Source organism: Bos javanicus, chromosome 26, assembly GCF_032452875.1.
Source record: "Bos javanicus breed banteng chromosome 26, ARS-OSU_banteng_1.0, whole genome shotgun sequence".
Taxonomy (NCBI): domain Eukaryota; kingdom Metazoa; phylum Chordata; class Mammalia; order Artiodactyla; family Bovidae; genus Bos; species Bos javanicus.
Window position 1 is genome coordinate 23392873 of NC_083893.1, and position 25353 is coordinate 23418225.

At 42.6% G+C, this 25353-nt stretch overlaps 1 protein-coding gene across 4 annotated transcripts in view; it reads left to right on the top strand.

The window, feature by feature from the left end:
• The first annotated feature begins 4651 nt into the window (after positions 1–4651).
• CNNM2 (cyclin and CBS domain divalent metal cation transport mediator 2) overlaps positions 4652–25353 on the top strand; it is a 185179-nt gene continuing 164477 nt past the window's right edge. Inside the window, exons 1-2 of one of the 4 annotated variants that reach the window (XM_061403314.1) lie at positions 4652–7159; positions 15058–18946. In XM_061403314.1, the coding sequence (XP_061259298.1) occupies positions 5539–7159; positions 15058–15110 (1674 nt within the window). In that variant the 5' untranslated portion in view covers positions 4652–5538 and the 3' untranslated portion in view covers positions 15111–18946. Of the gene's footprint in view, positions 7160–15057; positions 18947–25353 lie in introns of those variants that run through there. The other 3 variants (XR_009733800.1, XM_061403312.1, XM_061403313.1) reach the window with 3 other exon arrangements.

Below are 25353 nucleotides of genomic sequence, written 5' to 3' on the forward strand. Positions count from 1 at the left end.
AGTGCTTATTTAGAAATGCAATCTCTATGGGTTGAATGAGGGAAAAAATGAATGAAAGAGAAAAAAAGAAATGGGGTGAGAAATAAGACACACACTTAAAGTTTAAAGAGAAAGCAGAGAATTGAGATGTGGTATTAATAAATGGGAAGAAGTACATTAAATCTTCAGTGTAGTGGTGTTTCAAATAAAACAAATATCTCAGAGGAACTAAAAATAGGAGCAGAATTTTTTCCCACTGATGGCTGGCCTATTATTTGTCTATATGTGGAGATTTGACTAATTACCAGAGTAGAGTTTTTGCTGCAACTTCAAATGATTTGCAAAGAAGACCATACAAATGAACTCAGTTGATATGGAAAAACTAGCATTTTATGTCTAGAGGCATAATTGAAGATCAGAGCTTGGGTATCAGATCCAGGGCTCAGAATTGGACTCGAGGGACCTGCTCCTTTTCCTGCAGTCCTGTGGTCTCATAGTTACCTTCCTCCTGTCAGAGTCTGCCTTACCTCCCACATCTTCCTCACTCCCCAAGTGTGGCTTTTACGTTTAGATTTTTGAATCAGCAGTATTCATAGGGAGCAACATTTTAAAACCTAAAATTGCAACCTGGGTTGAATGTTTTGGTCACAATGATAAAGATAGTGGAGCACAGAACATCTCTTACAACTTTGTCCAAGACTGAGCTGGAGATTGGAACTGAGGTGATACAGAAGTCAGAAAGAACATGTAGAAGACTCTAGAAAGTCCCACAGTTGTAGGGTCTGGCAGTCTGGAGGACTGGGGGCAGGGCAAATAGTGGACTTAGTGCAGAAGAAGGACACCATGGGAGGTTTAGGAGGGGCAAACTCCCTGGGAGAAGGGGAGTAGGTAGGGTGCTGTCCAATGCACCATGGGGCCGGGGCCAGGAGGAGGGCAGTGAGGAGGGAGGAGGCAGCAGAATTTTAAGTGGCAGGGGGCCATCCACCATTGGCAGGGATTCTCTCCTGAGGAGCTTGGGTCCTTCTCAAAGGAGGAAGATTTTCTCACAACTCTGTCAAAAAGTCATGTTTTCCCTTCTCTTTTACCCCAGTGACTATGTCCAGAAAGTATCCAGAAAAGGAGGGAAATAGGAAAGCCTGAAACAAAAAGCCTGAAAAGCCCTCTATAGAAGGTAGACTGCATTGCTGATCTTATTTTGTTTGTCCTCTGTTGTGAAGAGTTCTCATTTGAGCTAAAAGAGTTCTGTCTTTAAACAAGTGGACAGCGTTGCTTCAGGGGGAGCTGATTTGATTGGAGGCAAAGTTTGGACAACACCAGCATCACCCAGTTCCTAATTTTCCTCAAAAGACCCAGTGCTTCAGTGACATTAAAATGTCATTTTGAATATTTTTCTACAGCTAGGCATTTTTCTGGGGGAAAAAGTTTCTCTATAAAACTGGAGCTTTATGTTGAGAAACCAAATGCAGAGAGAGCCATTTGGTGTTCTACTTGCTATCTTTAAAATCAAACTTGAAAAGACTTCTAGGTCTGGATACAGTGCCTTCCTGTCTCTGAACCTGCAGACAGGGGAGCATATTGCTGGCAGATGAGAGAACTGAACAGGCGCCTGACCCCTGGAGGACCCAGTGATGGATTCTAGCAAGAGAGGGTAAGTTAGGGAAGTTATCTGCTGGAGGTTCTGCTTTACCTAAGGAGGTGTGGAAGGTCAGAGTCAGAGCCTACCTAGGATTAGACATCCGTAGCAACCAGTAAGCAGTCTTGAGCCTTTTGTAGCTCTTTGTGGAGATTAAACATGTTCAGAATTCAGGGTTTTGTTTTATTTTTTTCTGCCAGATTTTTAAAAAAGAGATCCTGAGAAATAGGTGCTGCCCCTGCCCTCAATTCATCCAGATGGACAGACTGGGAAGCTCCTGAAGGTCAAGTCTGTATTAGTAGGCCCCCACTAAAGAGAGGGTAGGCCAGCTAAAAAGCCTCCAAACTTGAAGCAGGATCCCACTTGCTATGGAAAAATTACTCGGCTGGGGTGTCTAGATTGCTCTGTGTCTTGGGTGTACATGGAGAATGTATTTTTGTTTGTTTGCTTTTTGGCCACACAGCACCTCCTGTGGGATCCTAGTTCCCTGACCAAGGATCAAACCTGGGCCCTCAACAGTGAAAGCACAGCAGAATCCTAACCACTGGACCGCCAGGGAATTCCTTCATGGAGAATATGATCCCCACTCGCCACATTCACATCTAGATGAACATTAAATTCACACAGGGAATTGTTGAACTTGTGTGTAAATTTGAGCTTGCTTTGTTTTTATATTGTAAATTGTCTTGCTGGGTGTTTTCTGACATTTTGCTATGAACTTCTAACTTGCTTCTAAATTGCTGAATGCCACACTTTCCTGACTGTTCTAGTTTTCTCTGAAATGCACAGGAGATGTCTGTAGGTTTGGCAAGCCTCTCCTCACCCTCTTCTCTGCACTCTTATTCCAAAGGTATGCGCTCAGCATTTAAAAGCCTTTAATCAACTTCCCTCTTAGCTCCCCTAAGCAGACTTGTGCTCACACTTTTAATGAAGGTAAAACAGTTGTAGTTTTAATCAGCTCATTTAGAAGACCATATCTATCCTTAACCTTTGTCATATATTCCCCCAAAGCTCAACATTTCTTCCAAACTTTGATAATGTTATTTTTGTAAATGCATGCCAAGTCTGTGAATCAGGGCTTTTTTTAAAATCTAAACTTGTTTTTCAGATGTACCAGTATGAGAATTGTGGGTGCGGGAAGCAGTGTCAGAAACTGAAGGGTTAGAAGGACTTCCCTGGTGGTCCAGTGGTTAAAACTGTGTTACCATTGCAGGAGGCCTGGGTTTGATTCCTGGTCAGGGAACTAAGATCCCACATGCCACACAGTCAACCCCCCAAAACAACAAAAAACACCAAAATGAACCAATAATACCTGATGACCAAGGAACCTTCATCAGTTCAGTATGAGTTCAGTCACTCAGTCGTGTCTGATTCTTTGTGACCCCATGAACCGCAGCATGCCAGGCTTCCCTGTCCACCACCAACTCCTGGAGTTCACCCAAGCTCATGTCCATTGAGTCGGTGATGCCATCCAACCATCTCATCCTCTGTCGTCCCCTTCTCCTGCCCTCAATCCCTCCCAGCATCAAGGTCTTTTCAAATGAGTCGGCTCTTCACATCAGGTGGCCAAAGTATTGGTGTTTCAGCATCAGTCCTTCCAATGAACACCCAGGACTGATCTCCTTTAGGATGGACTGGTTGGATCTCCTTGCAGTCTAAGGGACTCTCAAGAGTCTTCTCCAACACCACAGTTCAAAAGCATCAATTCTTCGGCGCTCAGTTTTCTTTATAGTCCAACTCTCACATCCATACGTGACTACTGGAAAAACCATAGCCTTGATGAGATGGACCTTTGTTGGCAAACTAATGTCTCTGCTTTTTAATATGCTGTCTAGGTTGGTCATAATTTTCCTTCCAAGGAGTAAGCGTCTTTTAATTTCATGGCTGCAATCACCTTCATAGCAGCTCTGAATGCAGACCTTTAGTCCTCTTCCATATAAGAGAGAAGTCAACTTTATTAAAAAAAAAAAAAAAGACTGAAGGACTGGAAACTAGAGTTGAGGACATTATTTGGAACACTCAGAATAAAAAGTCTTTCATTTTTTAAAAATACAAGTACTGTTCTGAGCATCTACTATTCTTCTAGGCCCTGATGATACAGCAGTGAATAAAACAGACAAAATCGTTGCCCTCAGGAAGTTTAAGTTCTAGTAGGAGACAGATATAAACCAAATTAAGGAAAATACAGCAAGGATGGAGTATAGGGAGTGTTTGGTCACTGGTTTATAAAGATGGACTTGAAACAGTTTTGAAGGAGGTAGACTAGGGTTCTGTGCTGACATCTGGGGGAAAGAGAGTCCCAGGCACAGGTAACAGCAGCAGGTGTACAGGCTCCCTGAGGGAGCATCCCTAGAGAGAATGAATAACCAAGAGAATCTGGCGGGAGCGGGGGGGATAGTAGGTCTTTTAGACCCTTGTCAATACTATAGCTGCCAGTGGCTTTTACTGTGATGAGTTGGAAAGCCAGAGTAGGGTTTCAAACAAAGAAGGGACAGTGGCTTATTTAACAAAACTACTCTGGCTGGTGGGTTGAGAAGGGAAGGGGACAGGTGTAGAAGAGGATAGAACAGTGAGGAGGCCCTTGCAGTTATGTCTATTAGAAATTAATAAAAATTTTACAGAAAGGAAAATGTGCTTGCAGCATAGAAAAAACGGAAATAATTATTTTTTGGATGTTTAAGTTCCAAGAAAAAAAAGCAATTTGGCTACTCTGTTTCCTCCAGATCCAGAGGGGCTTGGGAGTCCTTGGTCTTCAGATTTTTTTTCCTCCTGAGCCACCAATGAACCTAGCAGGGTTTGGTCAGTGTGTTTAAGAATGAGCCTTTATGGGTCTGCTTAGGATGTCCGCCCCGTCCCATTTCCCAGATTTACCCAAGTGCCTACTAGGAATAGATTCGTAAGTCCTACCCATCCAGTAAGTATGGAATGGGGCCAGGGAATATATATTTTCAGTAAGAAAGTGAAGGGATTCTTAAAACTTGGAAGATGGGGAACTGCCCCACCTCCTGAACACCTTTTTGGGTTTGCAGCGTACCTGGAAAGCATTGCAGGGAGCCTGTGCTACCGGCAGGTGGCGCTACCTGACCGTGAGCTGCAGAGGGCGTCTGTCCCTTACGGATAAGTGAGCGGCTCCAGCGGAGCGCGTAGGTGTGGTGTTGGGGCCCACCGGCCACTGCTCATCCCGAGCGGAGAGGCGCACAGGAGTAAAGAAGCGGGGCGCAGCCGGTGGCTCAGCTTCATTTTAGGCTAATGTGCATCTTGAGTCAGGAAGGCGCAGCCTTCTCTGAGCGGGCACTGAGCACGCGGGAGCCGGCAGCATGGCCCGGCGAGAACCGGTCGCCTCGGGCCACAGGTCATTAGTCTAGCGAGCCAACCTAGGGACAGGGGTACTACCGAGGCCCCTCCGGGACGTCAGACTCGCAGAAGGCCCCTGTGCATTGGCCGCCGGGACGGGGGACTCCGCCCCTTTTCGTACGGCTCTCATCTGTGACTGGCTCTTGGGCCCGGGCTGGCCACACCTCCTCCCCTCGCACATACACAAGAGTCACGCGCCTTTCAGTTGGAAACTTGGAGTGCAGAGGAGGACGCTGTCCCTCGTCTCCCCACCCACTTATCTTGCCATTGGCTCGCGGCACCGCTCACGGCCACGCCCCCATTCCAGCCCCCTGGCTGGGAGGGCGGGCATCTGCTGGTGATTGGCTGGTCGGCCTGCCTCTCGCAGGAGCCGCTGGCACTCCCCTCACCCTCTCCCCCCTCCCGCTAGCCTCGAGGTCTCGGTGCTGGCCCAGGCCGAGTCAGTGTCAGTCAGGGAGGCGGGCTGCTGAGCAGAGGGTTCGAACACTGCGTTGCAATCTCGCCCCAGGGCCGGTCCCTGCGCTCGTGCCGCCGGCTGAGAAGCATGAAGCCGCAGCTGGAGCAGCCACCCTATGATTGGCTGTGGCGCTTGTGAACCCGAAGTAAAGATGGCGGGCGGGCAGGCAGCCGCCGCACTGCCCTCTTGGAAGATGGCGGCGCGCCGCAGCCTCAGCGCCCGCGGCCGGGGGGTCCTGCAGGCGGCGGCGGGGCGGCTGCTGCCATTGCTACTGCTGAGCTGCTGCTGCGGCGCGGGCGGCTGCACGGCGGTGGGCGAGAACGAAGAGACGGTGATCATCGGGTTGCGGCTGGAGGACACGAACGACGTGTCTTTCATGGAAGGGGGGGCGCTGCGGGTGAGCGAGCGGACCCGGGTCAAGCTGCGGGTGTACGGGCAGAACATCAACAACGAGACATGGTCCCGCATTGCTTTCACAGAGCACGAGCGGCAGCGCCACAGCCCCGGCGAGCGCGGGCTGGGGGGCCCCGCGCCGCCGGAGCCGGACAGCGGCCCCCAGCGCTGCGGCATCCGCACATCAGATATCATCATCTTGCCCCATATCATTCTCAACCGCCGTACATCCGGCATCATTGAGATAGAGATCAAACCGCTGCGCAAGATGGAGAAGAGCAAGTCCTATTACCTGTGCACGTCGCTCTCCACGCCAGCCCTAGGCGCCGGCGGCTCGGGGTCCGCGGGTAGCGCCGTCGGGGGCAAGGGCGGCTCCGGGGTAGCCGGGCTCCCGCCGCCCCCATGGGCCGAGACCACCTGGATTTATCACGATGGCGAGGATACCAAGATGATCGTGGGGGAGGAAAAGAAGTTCCTGCTGCCCTTCTGGCTGCAGGTGATCTTCATTTCGCTGCTCCTGTGCCTATCGGGCATGTTCAGCGGCCTCAACCTTGGACTCATGGCCCTAGACCCGATGGAGCTGCGCATTGTGCAGAACTGCGGCACCGAGAAGGAGAAGAATTACGCCAAGCGCATCGAGCCCGTGCGCAGGCAGGGCAACTACCTGCTGTGCTCGCTGCTGCTGGGCAACGTGCTGGTCAACACCACGCTCACCATCCTGCTCGACGACATCGCTGGCTCAGGCCTGGTGGCGGTGGTGGTCTCCACCATCGGCATCGTCATCTTCGGGGAGATCGTGCCCCAGGCCATCTGCTCCCGGCACGGCCTGGCTGTGGGAGCCAACACCATCTTCCTCACCAAGTTTTTCATGATGATGACCTTTCCCGCTTCTTACCCGGTCAGCAAGCTGCTGGACTGCGTTCTGGGCCAGGAGATAGGCACCGTCTATAACCGGGAAAAGCTGCTGGAGATGCTCCGGGTCACAGACCCCTACAACGACCTCGTAAAGGAGGAACTGAATATCATCCAAGGGGCGCTGGAGCTCCGCACCAAGACGGTGGAGGACGTGATGACTCCCCTCCGGGACTGTTTCATGATCACCGGCGAAGCCATTCTGGACTTCAACACCATGTCGGAGATCATGGAGAGCGGCTACACTCGCATTCCAGTATTTGAGGGGGAACGCTCCAACATCGTGGACCTCCTCTTCGTCAAAGACTTGGCCTTCGTGGATCCAGATGACTGTACTCCCCTGAAAACCATCACGAAATTTTATAACCACCCCTTGCACTTTGTTTTCAATGACACCAAGTTGGACGCTATGCTGGAAGAATTTAAGAAAGGTGGGAAAATTTTGGTACCCTTTCATTGGCTTGCTCTTTCTCACTCCATCCTCCTCCCTACTTGAGTCCTCTACCCTTAGACCAACCCCCCAAGGCGAGTTGACCGGAATTTCTCCTCTCTTTTAATTGTAAAGTTGAAAGGGTGGCATGGATTTGGGGGTGGATTGAACTAGTAAGCCCTTCTAGGTTCTTTAAAACCACAAGACTGCCCTGGCTTGCTTCCCTCCCTGTCAAAGCAGGCTTCCTATTTTCTGTGCATGGTACTCTTACCCCCTGCACTCTGGCCTTGAGAGATCTGCTGCATTCATTGAGGGATTCTGACTGGGTAGATGAAAAAAGGGACCCGCTGATGCCATGCTGTGCCATTTGGTTGCCATGTACTAATCTCAGGCATTTGGAGAACGTTTAAATGGCTTTTCTAAACCCAGAGCAATCAGTTGATATTTCCAAGATTGGAAGTGCATTTTCAGTTGCCTCAGTTCCTGGTTGTCTGGTGACCTGTGGGAGAGATTAGGGTCTGCTTTTGAGAATAGGGTATGGGATAAGCCAGGTATCACTAAAGAAAATCACTCATTTGGTTGACTTGCCTTAGCTGGAAAAGAGGTGTTTTGTTGTTGTTGTTGTTTTTAAACTAAAGCTATTTGTTAATATATAACTTGGAAAGACTTTTTATGAGGCTCTATATTGCTTAGCTTTCTTCACTGTTTGTTTACATTTACCTAACAACAAATAAAATTTCCCAAACTGAGTGTGGTTTTGGCAGAAAGCTTGGATCTTTAACAATGGGATTAATTCCTCTATATGGTTTGTCTATTTCTTGAGACTTTCTGGTTTAAAAGTGTTCTTTTTAACCTTGATCACCTGGTATGTTCAATGGAAGTATGTCTGCGAGTCACTGTTCCCTGTTCCAGGGAGTTTGACCAGGAAAGAGAAGTACAGAGGGTGGTGTGCTCACCTTTCTTGCATAGTGGTGTTTTCTGTTTGTTTTACCATGTAACAAACCGGCAACTCATACTGTTATCACTGAAATTCTGACTTTAAAAATGTTTCCAGTAAGTAGCTAGCTTTGTTAGTTGAAAGCCAAGATTTTGATACTGAGTTTTTAAATTGTTATGGTGTGGGTGCCGTGTTCCTGTGTTAGAATGTGCACTAACCTTTTAATGAGTCAATAGTCCTCAAAAGTAACTTTTCCTTCTTCCAGTAGAATTTTGATCACTGAGAGTGGTCTCTCCACTGAAAAAGGCCATGTGTAAGTGATGACAGCCCAATGGCTGTGATGATATGAACATAGAGTATGCAGTTGTCCTAATTCCATTTTCCTCCCTGAACGCTGTCCTCTCTGGAACAGGATCACACTGCAGTAATTTTCAGATAGAGCAGAATGCGCTTCAGAGATGGGGTAATTTGCATTTAAAAGCAGAAGGAGATTCTTCTGGATTCTTAAACAGTAAAAAGAAAATGTCCATTATCTCTAAGTGACAGAGCTTCTTTGGAGATGGCATTATTCTTTCACTACTAAATTGTTAATTAGAGCATCTAACCAGTCTCTTTTTTCATTTTGCAGTAGAATGTGGAATACAGAAAACTGTCTTGAAATGCTTGAAAATGGCTTTGAAATACTTTATTTTCCTTTTGTTGCTAAATTTCCCAATATTGATAGAGATAATATATTCTTTTTTTTATTATTCAGAATTTTTGCATATCTGCTGATGGTAGCACTGGTGTGTACTCCCTGCTGAAATCTTCTCTTCACTTCTGTATCTTTTATTTTCTTTGAGAATTTAGTTCTGCCCCTTGCAACTCATTAATCCTGCCCCTCTCTCAAAATCTCAAGATTTGCATTATTTTGAAATTTGGTTTTGATTGTCCTTGAGCAGTTTTCCTCTGAATGATTTATTTTTACTAGGAACTTTTCCTTTCCCCAAATTACCTCTCACAGTCCTTGCTTTGAAGTGTATCCTTTAAATTGATTGAATTGATAATATTTTCCTGTGAATTCTAAAGAAAAAAAAAGATAATGCACAAGATTTTATTTTTGTCTGTAACCAGAATAATGTATTCAGTTAAGAAGACAGTATGATTTAAAGGTGCATTCATGCTAGAAGCTTATTTGGAAGAGTGGGCAGTGACAGTTGGTTGCAAATGGGAAATTTAAGCCATGATCTTAAAAGGCTACAGTGGGTGCTTGTTGCTTAAACTGTCGAAATGATTTTTCACCTTCCTTTCCTTGATTTTTTTTTTAAAGAGTGTGGCCGTTTTAACCTTACTAATAGCTGCATTATTTCTTTTTTCTGCGTTAGTTAAAATATTTCACCTGATTTTTCTTTCCTTCATTTTCTGATTCAGTTATGAAGTAATGTGAACAGTCAACCTGCTACTGTTTTTCTCAATTGAATAATGCTTTATGGGATGGTTTGAAGACTTTTACTTCTTCTCTTTTCCTCTTTCTCCTAACACCACCAACTATAACTCCCCCACACAGGTTAGACCCTTAATCCATGTCTCATTAAAAATTATCCTTCCTAATTAGAAATGTCTGCATTGAAGCCTTTCCTGGGTATAGGTCTGCATCATTAGTCTCAGTTGTTCATTACTAAGGAAGGGCAAAGTTTCTGTAATGTGCAAAGAAAAGCTACCTTATGTAGTGGCTTCCCAGGCAGCTCAGTGGTAAAGAACCCACCTGCCAATGCAAGAGATGTGGGTTCAGTTCCTGGGTCGGGAAGAGCCCATGGAGAAGGAAATGGCAATCCATTCCAGTATTCTTGTTTGGGAAATCCCATGGACAGAGAAGCCTGGTGGGCTATAGTCCATGGGGTCGCAAAAGAGTCAGACATGACTAAGCGACTAAAACAACAATCACCTTTCTGTGTTATGTAGTATATGTAAATAATCTTCTTTCTAATGATTAAAAGTTTTTGCCTGGCTTTGGTGCTAGTGGTGAAGAACCCGCGTGCCAATGCAGGAGACATAAGAGACACGGGTTCGATCCGTGGGTGGAGAAGATCCCCTGGAGGAGGGCATGGCAACCCACTCCAGTATTCTTGTGTGGAGAATCCTATGGACAGAGGAGCCTGGCAGGCTACACTCCATAGGGTTGCAAAGAGTTGGACAGGACTGAAGCAACTCAGCATGCATGCAGCCCTGGCTACCAGGAAACTCATGGCTTTCCTTGAGGTTAGAAGACAGTAATTATGCTAATTTTGCAGTTAGCTCATTATTATTACTTATTTGCTCTCTGCAAGGTGCAGGGCTTAGTGCTTTACATGAATCACCTTGTTTAAATCTTCTGATAACTGATTGAGGCGCCATCTCCATTGTACAGATGACGAAATTGAGGCATAGGTGAAGTGATGTGTTCAAGGTCATTGAGTAATTTCTTGTTTTGAGGTTGGTGTGACAACCAGACCTGTACTCTTAACCATTCTATTATGCTGATCCCTTGATCCCGATTTTACATTTTTATTTTAAGTGAGTGTGAGGTTTGATCAAAACATTGCCTCAGGGCTTGTTGAAAGCAACAGACACAGAAATGTATTTAAACATTAAACACGGTCTTAAACCAGTGCTTTTGTGATCTGGTACCTAACAGTTGGTGTCCCCACTTTTGCCATTAAAATAAGTCAGTTTCTGATGTGTATGATCCTAAATCTAAACAATTCTGTTTCCAGTATTGTGGGTCAAGATTCACTTTGATACTGTTTTGAGCTGACACTGTGTTGTAGTCCGCTGCCGCTGTAGCGGCTTACTGTATCCACTGAGTAGTAGCTAACGTATGGCATCCTGTTTCACTCTTAGTCTCACGTCTGTTTGTGTTGCAGGGCTAACTCAAACCCAGTTTTGTGTTTTAACCCTGATTTTATTTACATTTTTTGTAGCCACTTTTGTGATAATTGGTTGCCACCGAGCCTCCTGTACAGCCCTGCCCCTCCCCACCCCCCAGTGTGCCACCATCAGCCTTTCTCTTTGTAAGCTTTTATAGTTACTTATAAACCTAAAAAAGAGAATAAAAGTAAATCCCACTAGTGGATTACGAGAATTTTAGAAAAATCACCTAAAGCAAAGTAGTGTAGAGGAAGGGAAAGCTAAATTAAAGCTTGCTACCTTTGTGTGCAGAAAGTGCCCTGGAGGCTCCTACTATACCTGGCGAAACCTAACCAAAGTCTGTGGGCTCCGAGCCTCCTAGTTTGTTTTGCTTCCTTTTGTTTCTTTTAGCTTTGTAACAATCGTATTCCAGGATTGCGGAGCAGGCTGTTATATAGCTGCTGCAGACTTTGCCGGACTATTTCTTTAATTTTTTTTAAAACTTGAAACAGGTAAACTTATCAGATAATGTTCTTTAAGGGAAGAATGCAGTGTGTAATTTTCACTTAAACATTAGGTATACAAGTTCTCCCTTCCTGTAACACAAGTCTTTCTGTATTAATGTGCTGAGAGCTTAATATTGAAAACTTTTTTCCTCACCAAATACAGTGTTCCATTTGTCTAGAATCTAGGAGGATGTTTTTATTGATATTTAAAGGTGTGACTGGTGTCGGGGTGAAGGGGTGGGGGTGGATATATTTGTTTTTTTCATCTTGTAGGTTTATTAATTCTTTGCAAATTAATGTGCAAACATGTGATACTAGTATGATTTTGCACGTTTTTAGAACATAATTTTGAAATATCCAGATAGTATAGAATCAGAGCTGGAAGACAGGCAACAGCTCATGGATCATGTGGTCCAGTTTGTGAAGCTTACCAAATGATGAGACTGACTTGGATCACTTACTAAGAATTACTTCCTAAGCCTCACTAAGAGACCCCCTGAACTAGACTCTCTAGGGAAGGGGCTTTGGACTCTACACTGTTAACAGTTACTGTGAGGTAGTTCTTGTGATGAGGTGAGTTTAGGAAACTTTGGTCTAGTCAACCTCTTAATCATTGGTCTAGTCAGCCTTTCTCGAGCAGGAGAGAATGAGGAGAGAAAGCTAAGTGACTTGTGTAGGGCCACCCACCTAACTAGTAGCATCAGTAGCCTTAGAACCTGACTTGGAATGGAATGGAGGTCTTTCCATTCCAACAAGCAGGTCTTCTGGTTCCAAGTTCAGGGTACCTTTAAACAAATATTCAGCTTTGCCATTGGTTTTTATTTGCTTTGTGATTTTGATATCTATATTTTTGATATCTGGCATTCAAGTCATCTTTGACAGGCATTTTGTTACGTAGAAAACGAGTCTGAATACGTGACCTCATTTTCTTTTAGTTTTTTTTTTTTTTTGAGTTTTTCTCCTCTGCTAAGATTAGACAGAATGGGAAAGACTAGAGATCTCTTCAAGAAAATTAGAGATACCAAGGGAACATTTCATGCAAAGATGGGCTCGATAAAGGACAGAAATGGTATGGACCTAACAGAAGCAGAAGATATTAAGAAGAGGTGGCAAGAATACACAGAAGAACTGTACAAAAAAGATCTTCATGACCCAGATAATCACGATGGTGTCATCACTGACCTAGAGCCAGACATCCTGGAATGTGAAGTCAAGTGGGCCTTAGAAAGCATCACTATGAACAAAGCTAGTGGAGGTGATGGAATTCCAGTTGAGCTATTTCAAATCCTGAAAGATGATGCTGTGAAAGTGCCGCACTCAATATGCCAGCACATTTGGAAAACTCAGCAGTGGCCACAGGACTGGAAAAGGTCAGTTTTCATTCCAATCCCAAAGAAAGGCAATGCCAAAGAATGCTCAAACTACTTCACAGTTGCACTCATCTCACACGCTAGTATAGTAATGCTCAAAATTCTCCATGCCAGGCTTCAGCAATATGTGAACCGTGAACTTCCTGACATTCAAGCTGGTTTTAGAAAAGGCAGAGGAACCAGAGATCAAATTGCCAACATCCACTGGATCATGGGAAAAGCAAGAGAGTTCCAGAAAAACATCTATTTCTGCTTTATTGACTATGCCAAAGCCTTTGACTGTGTGGATCACAATAAACTGTGGAAAATTATGAAAGAGATGGGAATACCAGACTACCTGACGTGCCTCTTGAGAAATCTGTATGCAGGTCAGGAAGCAACAGTTAGAACTGGACATGGAACAACAGACTGGTTCCAAATAGGAAAAGGAATACGTCAGGGCTGTATATTGTCACACTGTTTATTTAACTTCTATGCAGAGTACATCATGAGAAACGCTGGACTGGAAGAAACACAAGCTGGAATCAAGATTGCTGGGAGAAATATTAACCTCAGATATGCAGATGACACCACTCTTATGGCAGAAAGTAAAGAGGAACTAAAAAGCCTCTTGATGAAAGTGAAAGTGGAGAGTGAAGAAGTTGGCTTAAAGCTCAACATTCAGAAAACGAAGATCATGGCATCCGGTCCCATCACTTCATGGCAAATAGATGGGGAAACAGTGGAAACAGTGTCAGACTTTATTTTTCTGGGCTCCAGAATCACTGCAGATGGTGACTGCAGCCATGAAATTAAAAGACGCTTACTCCTTGGAAGGAAAGTTATGACCAACCTAGATAGCATATTCAAAAGCAGAGACATTACTTTGCCAACAAAGGTCTGTCTAGTCAAGGCTATGGTTTTCCCTGTGGTCATGTATGGAAGTGAGAGTTGGACTGTGAAGAAGGCTGAGTGCCGAAGAATTGATGCTTTTGAACTGTGGTGTTGGAGAAGACTCTTGAGAGTCCCCTGGACTGCAAGGAGATCCAACCAGTCTATTCTGAAGGAGATCAGCCCTGGGATTTCTTTGGAAGGAATGATGCTAAAGCTGAAACTCTAGTACTTTGGCCACCTCATGCGAAGAGTTGTCTCATTGGAAAAGACTCTGATGCTGGGAGGGATTGGGGGCAGGAGGAGAAGGGGACGACAGAGGATGAGATGGCTGGATGGCATCACTGACTCGATGGACGTGAGTCTGAGTGAACTCCAGGAGTTGGTGATGGACAGGGAGGCCTGGTGTGCTGCGATTCATGGGGTCGCAAAGAGTCGGACACGACTGAGCGACTGAACTGAACTGAAGATTAGACTATGAGCGTGTTTTATGAAATGGGTGTTGATATCTAGATTGAAGCCTTAGGTAAAGTGTAAACTATTTCTTTTTCTTTTGAGTTAACTAACTTGTTTTAGATATCCCTGAATGATTTTGTTGTTGTTACTGTTTCTTCTGTGAGAGTAGTGAAGATTGGATTTGGGACTAAGGGGTGAATCTTCTTTGATTGTTTTAATTTTTGTTCAAGGTGCAGGTCTGTGACATTTCCATTGAAATAGTCATTAAAGCATTTGAAGCGTGTGTCCCATTCATGCATCTGTGTGTTCCCCTTTTCAGGTTTTTTATCGTGTAAACAAAATTCTTACAGAGGATCCAGTCTGAATTTTGAAGGTTATTTGTGTTAGTATCACTGAAGCTTTTTAGGTCAAGACATGCCATAGATGAATACCAGGTCTGACTTAGTATTACCTGGATGAAATAGGAAAGGATCTTGTTCTGCTTTTTCTCTTGGTCTTTATCATTCCAAACCAGTACCATACTATGAGGTAGTGGTTAATTTTAATTATTAGCAGCCCTAAACACAAGTTAAAATCTTATTAACCAGGAAAATGCACAAAATAGACTGAGCCAACATAATATTTTATGATTTTATTTGCTCTTGAACTACTTCAACTTTTAAGAGCAAACCTCTGGACTTGAATTAGATGTTTACAGTACTTTAGTTACATATAAATTAGTATATTTCTTTCTAAGGAGCCCTTTCCTCTAAATACACATTTTATTGGTAGTAAGCATCAATTCCAGTAAGATTTGCTTGGCACGTAAAGGACATTTATTAAACTAAATACGTAGACATGGATGACTGGGATTGAATACAATTTCAGTATTGTCTTTTCATCTTCTTTTTCTCAGAACACAAACAAGAAACCCGAAATCCTACCAACACTGCAAAGGAGAGGCAATAGGAAGCATTCTTTCAACATCACATCACTGGCACCTCTAGGATGTCTGCATAGAGGGATGTTCAGGGAGGCAGGCTGCGGAAGGGGGAGAAAGGGGACTAAGAACAAGCACCCTCTGAAGATGATGTGTTTATTAGACTGGCTGAGGGCTTGATGGACATAATGGGGGTGCTGACTCTTCCCCACTTTGACATCAGTGCGACCATTGATCATAAATATTGATATAGTGATGATGAGATGCTCATTTCTTCATACTTAACCCTCTCTTGCTGTCAGACGTAGATGGGAATGTTTCTTTCTTTGAATTCACATCCTGTGGGGAGGCTACTACCTGCTAGCATAAAGGTTAAAAAATACGTGGTCTTCCCGAATCTACTTTGGACAAGTAACTTAGCCTCTTTAAGCTTCAGTTTTTTCATAGTAAAATGGGATATTTTCTAACTCATACTGTACTTAGTAAGGATTCATGTGATAATGAATGTGAAAATGCTTCTACACCAGTACCAGTCACTCTGCTGCTTGCTGTTCAGGTGCTGGGTTGTGTCTGACTCCATGATCCTGTGGCCTGCCGCCCTCAGGCTCCCGTCCTTCACTGTGTCCAGGAGTTTGCTCAGATTCATGTCCTTTGAGTCCGTGATGCTATCTAACCATTCATCCTCTGCTGCCTCCTTCTCCTTTTGCCTTCAATCTTTTCCAGCATCACTGTCTTTTCCAATGAGTTGGCTCTTTGCATCAGAGTACTGGAGCTTCAGCTTCCAGCATCGGTCCTTCCAATGAATATTCAGGGTTGATTTCCTTTAGGATTGACTGGCTTGATCTCCTTGCAATCCAAGGGACTCTCAAGAGTCGTCTCTAGCACCACAGTTCTAAAGCATCAGTTCTTCAGTGCTCAGCCTTCTCTCTGGTCCAGCTCTCACATCTGTACATGACTACTGGAAAAACCATAGCTTTGACTATACCAGCCTTTGTAGGCAAAGTGATGTCTCTGCTTTTTAATATGCTGTTTAGGTTTGTCATAGTTTTCCTTCCAAGGAGCAAGTGTCTTTTAATTTCATGGCTGTAGTCACCATCTGCAGTGATTTTGGAGCCCAGGAAAATAAAATCTGTCACTGCTTCTACTTTTTCCCCTTATATTTGCCATGAAGTGATGGAAGTGAATGCCATGAGTTTTTTGAATGTTGGGTTTTAAGCCAGCTTTCTCACTCTCCTCTTTCACCTTCATCAAAAGGCTCTTTATTTCCTCTTCACTTTGTCCTGTTAGAGCAGTATTATTTGCATATCTGAGGTTGTTGATATTTCTCCTGGCAGTCTGGATTCCAGCTTGTGATTTATCCAGCCCAAGATTTCGAATGATGTACTCTGCACATATGTGAAATAAGCAGAGTAACAGTATATAGCCTTGTTGTGCTCCTTTCCCAATTGTGAACTCCTTTTCTAGTTGTTCCGTGTCCGGTTCTAATTGTTGCTTCTTGACCTTGTATACAGGTTTCTCAGGAGACAGGTAAGGTGGTCTGGTCTTCCTATCTCTTTAAGAATTTTCCACAGAGCTCAGTTAACCATTATTTTTATGTAATGATTCTGTAGACTCTTTGGTGGTGGTCTTGGTATTTCTCTAGACTAATGATTGCAAGTCAAGAGAGACACCTTGGGTCATGTGTGCACCTAGTTGTTAATGGAAGTTGCAATTTTTTTTTTTTTTTGGTGGGCCCGTGTGGCTTGCAGAATCTTAACTCCCTGACCAGAGATTGAACTGGGGCCCCTACAGGGAAGTGCTGAGTCTGGAATTCCCCTGGATGTCGAAACTTTGAAAAGTGGCTAATCATAGTAGGTTGTTTTTTGTGTGTGTGTGATTGAATTCTAGGCTTTTCTAGCCGATGCTGTTACTTACGAGATGGCCACATGTGTATATGTTTTTAAGGAAAACAATGCAATTGATTACATGTTCTATCCTCTTTAGAGTAAGAATGCTGAATTAAAAAAAAACTTCATTCTCTTTAACTGTAAGAGACTGAAAAAGACAGCGAAGTTTAAAAGAAATAGAACAAATTCTCATGGATTTTGGAAAGCCTTGAATAATCAAAGTTAGAAGATTAAAGGAAGATGTCAAATTACTCGGATAAAATTTTTTAGCATTGCTATTTTTTATGCTTTTGACATAATCAGTGTCTAATATAGCAAGTTTTTGTTGCTAATAGCAATGTAACTTTGTAATACTTGGATGGCAACCAGGAATCATAGAAATATCCTTCAAAGGGTTTAGTAATTTTTTTCCCCTGGAAATCTTAATTCAGTGATACAATTCCAGAGGAGAAAAGAGCTATGTTGGCTTTTCATGTTGCATGTATATTGCAAAAATACCTATAAATAGTGAAAAATTAGAGATGACTTAAATATATCTAACACTTTAAGATAGGACATGGAAGAAAGGAGTTAAGAAAATGATAGGTGTCAATTAATCACAATCAATTAATCACAACCATTTAATGATCATATGGTCATTAAAGGCCATGTAGCAATATGGAAGATTTATACCAACTATTTTGTATAGATTATAGATATGTGAAAATATACATGTGTATAGACTGGAAGGGAACATGGACAAGTTAATAGTTGATGTGTTAGGATAGGGTGATCATAGATCATCTTTTCAAAGATCCCTTTGTTAACTTTGCAGAATAACATACCTGGCAAAAATTCAAATCTGCTGAGAACATTATGAGTCCTGTTCTTGGGAAAACTGACCTTTACTAATGGAGAACTCATATTATTCCATTTCTCCTTAGGAACATTTTGCTGTTGAGACAAATGGTTCCTTTACATTTTTTAAAAATTGAGATATAATTAACATACCACAAAAATCACCCATTTTATGTGTACAACTTGGTTTTTAGTGTATTCACAAGGTTGTGTAGTTATCACTACTGTCTACTTCTAGAGCAGTTTCTACTCCAGAAAGAATCATGTTAATAGTCACTCTCCATTCTCCTCTTCCCTGGAGACTATTAATCTACTTTCTGTCTCTGTGGATTTGCTTGTTCTGGACAGTTCATGTAAATTATATCATACACTACGTGGCCTTTTGTGTCTGGTTTCTTTTACTTAGTGTAATGTTTTCAAGGTTCATGCAGGTACATCCATGTAACATGTATCAGTGTTTCATTCATTCATTTTTATGGTCAAATAGTATTCCATATTATGGATATACCACGTTTTGTTTTTTCACCCATCAGTAGATGGACATTCAGACTGTTTCTAGTTTTTGGTTATTATAAATACGAGTATACGTGTTTTTGTGTGGATGTAAGTTTTCAATTCTCATGGGTAGATGCCTAGGAGTAGAATTGCTGGGTCTATGGTAACTCTGTATTTAACCCTGAGGAACTGCAAACTGTTTTCCAAAATGGCTGCACCATTTTATATTCTCACTGAAAATGTATGAGCATTCCAATTTCTCCATATCCTTGCCAACTCTTGTTATTGTTGATTGTTTAATTATAGCCATCCTAGTAGGTGTGAAGTGGTGTCTCACTGTGGTTTTGATTGGTATTTTCCTGGTGTCTAATGATGTTGAGCATCATTTCATCTTGTTGGCCATTTGTTTATCCTCTTTGGAGAAAAGTCTATTCCAATCTCTTTTGTCCATTTTAAAAATTGCATTGTCTTTTTATTATTTAATTGTAAGAGTTCTTTATGTATTCTATATACTACTTTCTTCAGTTCAGTTCAGTCGCTCAGTCGTGTCCGACTCTTCGCGACCCCATGAATCGCAGCATGCCAGGCCTCCCTGTCCATCACCAACTCCCGGAGTTCACTCAGACTCATGTCCATCAAGTCAGCAGTGCCATCCAGCAATCTCATTCTCTGTCGTCCCCTTCTCCTCCTGCCCCCAATCGCTCCCAGCATCAGAGTCTTTTCCAATGAGTCAACTCTTCGCATGAGGTGGCCGAAGTACTGGAGTTTCAGCTTTAGCATCATTCCTTCCAAAGAAATCCCAGGGTTGATCTCCTTCAGAATGGACTGGTTGGATCTCCTTGGAGTCCAAGGGACTCTCAAGAGTCTTCTCTAACACCACAGTTCAAAAGCATCAATTCTTTGGCACTCAGCCTTCTTCACAGTCCAACTCTCACATCCATACATGACCACAGGAAAAACCATAGCCTTGACTAGACGGACTTTTGTTTTCAAAGTAATGTCTCTGCTTTTGAATATCTAGGTTGGTCATAACTTTCCTTCCAAGGAGTAAGCGTCTTTTAATTTCATGGCTGCAGTCACCATCTGCAGTGATTTTGGAGCCCCAAAAAAGTGTGCCACTGTTTCCACTGTTTCCCCATCTATTTCCCATGAAGTGATGGGACTGGATGCCATGATCTTCGTTTTCTGAATGTTGAGCTTTAAGCCAACTTTTTCACTCTCCTCTTTCACTTTCATCAAGAGGCTTTTTAGTTCCGCTTCACTTTCTGCCATAAGGGTGGTGTCATCTGCATATCTGAGTTTATTGATATTTCTCCCAGCAATCTTGATTCCAGCTTGTGTTTCCTCCAGTCCAGCGTTTCTCATGATGTACTCTGCATATAAGTTAAATAAACAGGGTGACAGTATACAGCCTTGACGTACTCCTTCTCCTATTTGGAACCAGTCTGTTGTTCCATGTCCAGTTCTAACTGTTGCTTCCTGACCTGCATACAGATTTCTCAAGAGGCAGGTCAGGTGGTCTGGTATTCCCATCTCTTTCATAATTTTCCACAGTTTATTGTGATCCACACAGTCAAAGGCTTTGGCATAGTCAATAAAGCAGAAATAGATGTTTTTCTGGAACTCTCTTGCTTTTTCCATGATCCAGTGGATGTTGGTAATTTGATCTCTGGTTCCTCTGCCTTTTCTAAAACTAGCTTGAACATCAGGAAGTTTCTTACCAGATATATAATTTGCAAATATTTTTTCCTATTCTGTCGGTTGTCTTTTCACTTTCTTGATAATAACCTTTGAAACAGGAAAGTTTTAATTTTGATGAAGTCCAATTCCTTTTTTTTTTTTTTGCTTTGTCTTTATTGTCATTTCTAGGAAACCATTGTCCAGTCCTAGGTCACAAACTTTTTTGCCTGTGTTATCTTCTAAGACATTCATAGGTTAACTTCTACATTTAAGTCTTTGATCCTTTTTGAGTTCGTTTTTGTATATGGTATGTAATAGCAGTCTAACTTTATCCTTTTGCATGTGAATATCTCATTGTTCAAGCACAGTTTGTTGAAAAGACTAGTCTTTCTTCATTGACTTGTCTTGGCATTCTTATCACAAGTCAATTAACCATAAACATGAGGGTTTATTTCTGGACTCTAAATTCTCTTCCACTGATACATGTCTTCATATGTCAGTACCATGCCCTTTTGATTCTTATAGCTTTATAGTAAGTTTTGAAATTGGGACAAATGAATTATCCAACTTTGTTCTTTTTCATGATGATTTTGATGAAATCGATCCCTTGCATTTCCATATGAATTCTTCATGGATATTCTTCTTCATTTCTGCAAAGGCAGTTGAAATTTTGATAGAGATTGCATTGAATCTGTCAATTTGGGGAGTATTACAGTCTTAACAATATTAAATCTTTCACCCATGAAATGGGATATCTTCCCATTTATTTAGGTCTTTTAAAATTTCTTTCAACAGTGTTCTGTATTTTTCAGTGCATTTGCAATCTTTTTGTTAAATAAAATACTTGGAATAAAAGTTTTTTTGATGCTGTTGTAAATGGAATCATTTTATTAATTTCATAGGTAGTATATAGAATATACTTTATTTTTGTATAATGATCTTGTAGCCTGCAGCCTTACTGAACTCATTTATTACATAACACATGGTAAAATAGGAAAGTGCTTTTCAAAAATATGTGAATTTGGGGGGGATTAAGGCAATGCCAAAGAATGTTCAAACTACCACACAGTTGCACTCATCTCACACACTAGTAAAGTAATTAATGCTCAAAATTCTCCATGCCAGGCTTCAGCAATACGTGAACCGTGAACTTCCAGATGTTCAAGCTGGTTTTCCAAAAGGCAGAGGAACCAGAGATCAAATTGCCAACATCCGCTGGATCATCAAAAAAGCAATAGAGTTCCAGAAAAACATCTCTTTCTGCTTTATTGACTATGCCAAAACCTTTGACTGTGTGGATCACAATAAACTGTGAAAAATTCTGAAAGAGATGGGAATACCAGACCACCTGACCTGCCTCTTGAGAAATCTGTATACAGGTCAGGAAGCAACAGTTAGAACTGGACATGGAACAACAGACTGGTTCCAAATAGGAGAAGGAGTACGTCAAGGCTGTATACTGTCACCCTGCTTATTTAACTTCTATGCAGAGTACATCATGAGAAACGCTGGACTGGAAGAAGCACAAGCTGGAATCAAGATTGCCGGGAGAAATATCAATAACCTCAGATATGCAGATGACACCACCCTTATGGCAGAAAGTGAAGCGGAACTAAAAAGCCTCTTGATGAAAGTGAAATGGGGAATGAAAAAGTTGGCTTAAAGCTCAACATTCAGAAAACGAAGATCATGGCATCTGGTCCCATCACTTCATGGGAAATAGATGGGGAAACAGTGGAAACAGTGTCAGACTTTATTTTTGGGGCTCCAAAATCACTGCAGATGGTGACTGCAGCCATGAAATTAAAAGACACTTACTCCTTGGAAGGAAAGTTATGACCAACCTAGATAGCATATTCAAAAGCAGAGACATTACTTTGCCAACAAAGGTCTGTCTAGTCAAGGCTATGGTTTTTCCTGTGGTCATGTATGGATGTGAGAGCTGGACTGTGAAGAAGGCTGAGTGCCGAAGAATTGATGCTTTTGAACTGTGGTGTTAGAGAAGACGCTTGAGAGTCCCCTGGACTCCAAGGAGATCCAACCAGTCTATTCTGAAGGAGATCAGCCCTGGGATTTCTTTGGAGGGAAGGATGCTCAAGCTGAAACTCCAGTACTTTGGCCACCTCATGCAAAGAGTTGACTCATTGGAAAAGACTCTGATGCTGGGAGGGATTGTGGGCAGGAGGAGAAGGGGACGACAGAGGATGAGATGGCAGGATGGCATCATTGACTGAATGGACGTGAGTGTGAGTGAACTCTGGGAGTTGGTGATGGACAGGGAGGCCTGGCATGCTGCGATTCAGGGGGTCGCAAAGAGTTGGACACAAGTGAGCGACTGAACTGAACTGATCCTATGTTTCATTTGATTGTAGTGGACTTAATTTTTTCTTTAAAAAATTTAGTCATTTTTACTTACCACTTTCATGTATATAGAGTGAAGCTCTATCTGTGACTGACATTGTCATTCTTCGGCAAAGATGATAGGAAAGAATAAAATTTCTTTCTGAGATTAGATGTAGGAAAAAAAGAAATAGGCTGTGTGAAATGTTTTAGAGAGACCAAAATACAGCTGGCTGGAGCTTGGGAGTTTAAAAGTTAATCTGTATTTAATGTTTAGAGTGACTTTGTATAAGACTTGGGATTTGGCTAGGAGATGAGCACAGATGTGTTTGGTTGCTATCTAAATGTGCCTTTCTTTTCCAGGCAATTTTACCAAAGGTTTTCTTTGGGTCGTTTTTACAGAGACTAGAAAAAACCCTGACTTTTAGTCACTCTGCATTTCATACGGCCATTGTCAATGTAATCCTTAAGGTTTTTAGGTACCAGATAACCGGAGGAGACAAAATGAAACTCTTTGCTCTGTTTTCTTTTTTTGTGTAGGGGGTGGGGGCTGGTAATCTGAGAGGGAAAATGTTTTCCCATTAGCAAAGACATATCGAGGGCATCATCTGATCTTTATGGGGGTGTGCAAAGCCTCAGTTTTTCCATTTGCCCATCTGCAATCATAAAAACCATGTTCTGACTCAACATGGAGCCTCTGCAGAATGGCATTTGGGGCTGAGGCAGTCGGGAAGACCATGCAAGAGATGGAAATATTTGAGCAGGTTTTTAGAGGTAAAATGAGACTGTGTTCTCATCTCCTTCAAGTTTTGTTTCTTGAGTAGTTACTAGTAGTAGTAATGTCACTGGTAGGAGTAATAGTCACTAGTCTACATCCTTGATTTAAGGCATGGCAGAAATAATTTGGTCTCTGTAGAGCTGATAACTGAGCAGAGATTTTCCCTGTTCCTGTGGTTATACTTTAGGGGTATGGGATTGTTTGGTGGAGGGAGTGAGATTCTGCTGCAAGCAAATCATTTGGGTAAAATACTATTATGATCATACTCGGTGGGCCATCTGCTAAGTTTTTTCTTTAAAATTTTTATTTCTTTGTTCCTGTGTATCAACATTTACCCACAAAGGCTAGAAGAACATTTACCAAAATACAATATAATGTAACATTCAAGTGTACAGCACAGTGATTCAGTTATATTCTTTTTCAGATTATTTTCCTTGTGGGTTATTATATAATGTTGAGTATAGTTCCCTGAGCTACGTATCAACAGCTATCCTTGTTGGTCATCTATTTTATAAATCAAGATCAAGATCTGTCGCTCAGTTGTGTCCGCCTCTTTGCGACCCCATGAATCGCAGCATGCCAGGCCTCCCTGTCCATCACCAACTCCCGGAGTTCACTCAGACTCACGTCCATCGAGTCAGTGATGCCATCCAGCCATCTCATCCTCTGTTGTCCCCTTCTCCTCTTGCCCCCAATCCCTCCCAGCATCAGAGTCTTTTCCAATGAGACAACTCTTCGCATGAGGTGGCCAAAGTACTGGAGTTTCAGCTTGAGCATCATTCCTTCCAAAGAAATCCCAGGGCTGATCTCCTTCAGAATGGACTGGTTGGATCTCCTTGCAGTCCAAGGGACTCGCAAGAGTCTTCTCCAACACCACAGTTCAAAAGCATCAATTCTTTGGCGCTCAGCCTTCTTCACAGTCCAGTTCTCACATCCATACATGACCACAGGAAAAACCATAGCCTTGTCTAGACGAACCTTTGTTGGCAAAGTAATGTCTCTGCTTTTGAATATGCAATCTAGATTGGTCATAACTTTCCTTCCAAGGAGTAAGCATCTTTTAATTTCATGGCTGCAGTCACCATCTGCAGTGATTTTGGAGCCCCAAAAAATAAAGTGTGCCACTGTTTCCACTGTTTCCCCATCTATTTCCCATGAAGTGATGGGACCGGATGCCATGATCTTAGTTTTTTGAATGTTGAGCTTTAAGCCAACTTTTTCACTCTCCTCTTTCACTTTCATCAAGAGGCTTTTTAGTTCCTCTTCACTTTCTGCCATAAGGGCGGTGTCATCTGCATATCTGAGGTTATTGATATTTCTCCCAGCAATCTTGATTCCAGCTTGTGCTTCTTCCAGCCCAGCATTTCTCGTGATGTACTCTGCACAGAAGTTAAATAAGCAGGGTGACAGTATACAGCCTTGACATATTCCTTTTCCTATTTGGAACCAGTCTGTTGTTCCATGTCCAGTTCTAACTGTTGCTTCCTGACCTGTATACAGATTTCTCAAGAGGCAGGTCAGGTGGTCTGGTATTCCCATCTCTTTCATAATTTTCCACAGTTTATTGTGATCCACACAGTCAAAGGCTTTGGCATAGTCAATAAAGCAGAAATAGATGTTTTTCTGGAACTCTCTTGCTTTTCCCATGATCTAGTGGATGTTGGCAATTTGATCTGTGGTTCCTCTGCACTGAAACTCATCAGTTGACACAGAACCTTCAGCCAGCCTTTATGCATAAGCTTCTTCAATATGAATGGACAGCTAAACATCTCTGGATATTTGAGGAGAGCCTCTAATAGTGAGACGAAACAAACAGAAAAAAGAATCTTAATTGACTAAAGCCGGTTTAGCACACATTAACTAAAGTCCAACAAACCAAGTCACTTCCAGGTATTACTTTCTTTGACCTCTTAAGGGCACTTATGAAACCAGCCGTTAGTAGCAACTGTGAAGATTTGCTGTCTCTTCATACATAATATAGATAGAATCTTTCCTGTATTCATTCAGCCTAACTGGTTGGTTGAGGCTCCCAACTAGGATGAATGTTGTTAAGTAAGTCCTTACAGCTTCCCTAGCCTCACTGCATGTGCAGAGGCCAGTGTAAGCATTTCTGGCAGTTATGTGTGTTAAGGAATTGTTACCTATTTTCCCTTTTTCCTTTTACTATAAGATTAAAAACAGAAAGTTCTTTCTGTGCTGGATCTTCCTTACGGTGCACAGGCTTTCTCTGGTTGTGGTGCCTGGGCTTCTCTAGCT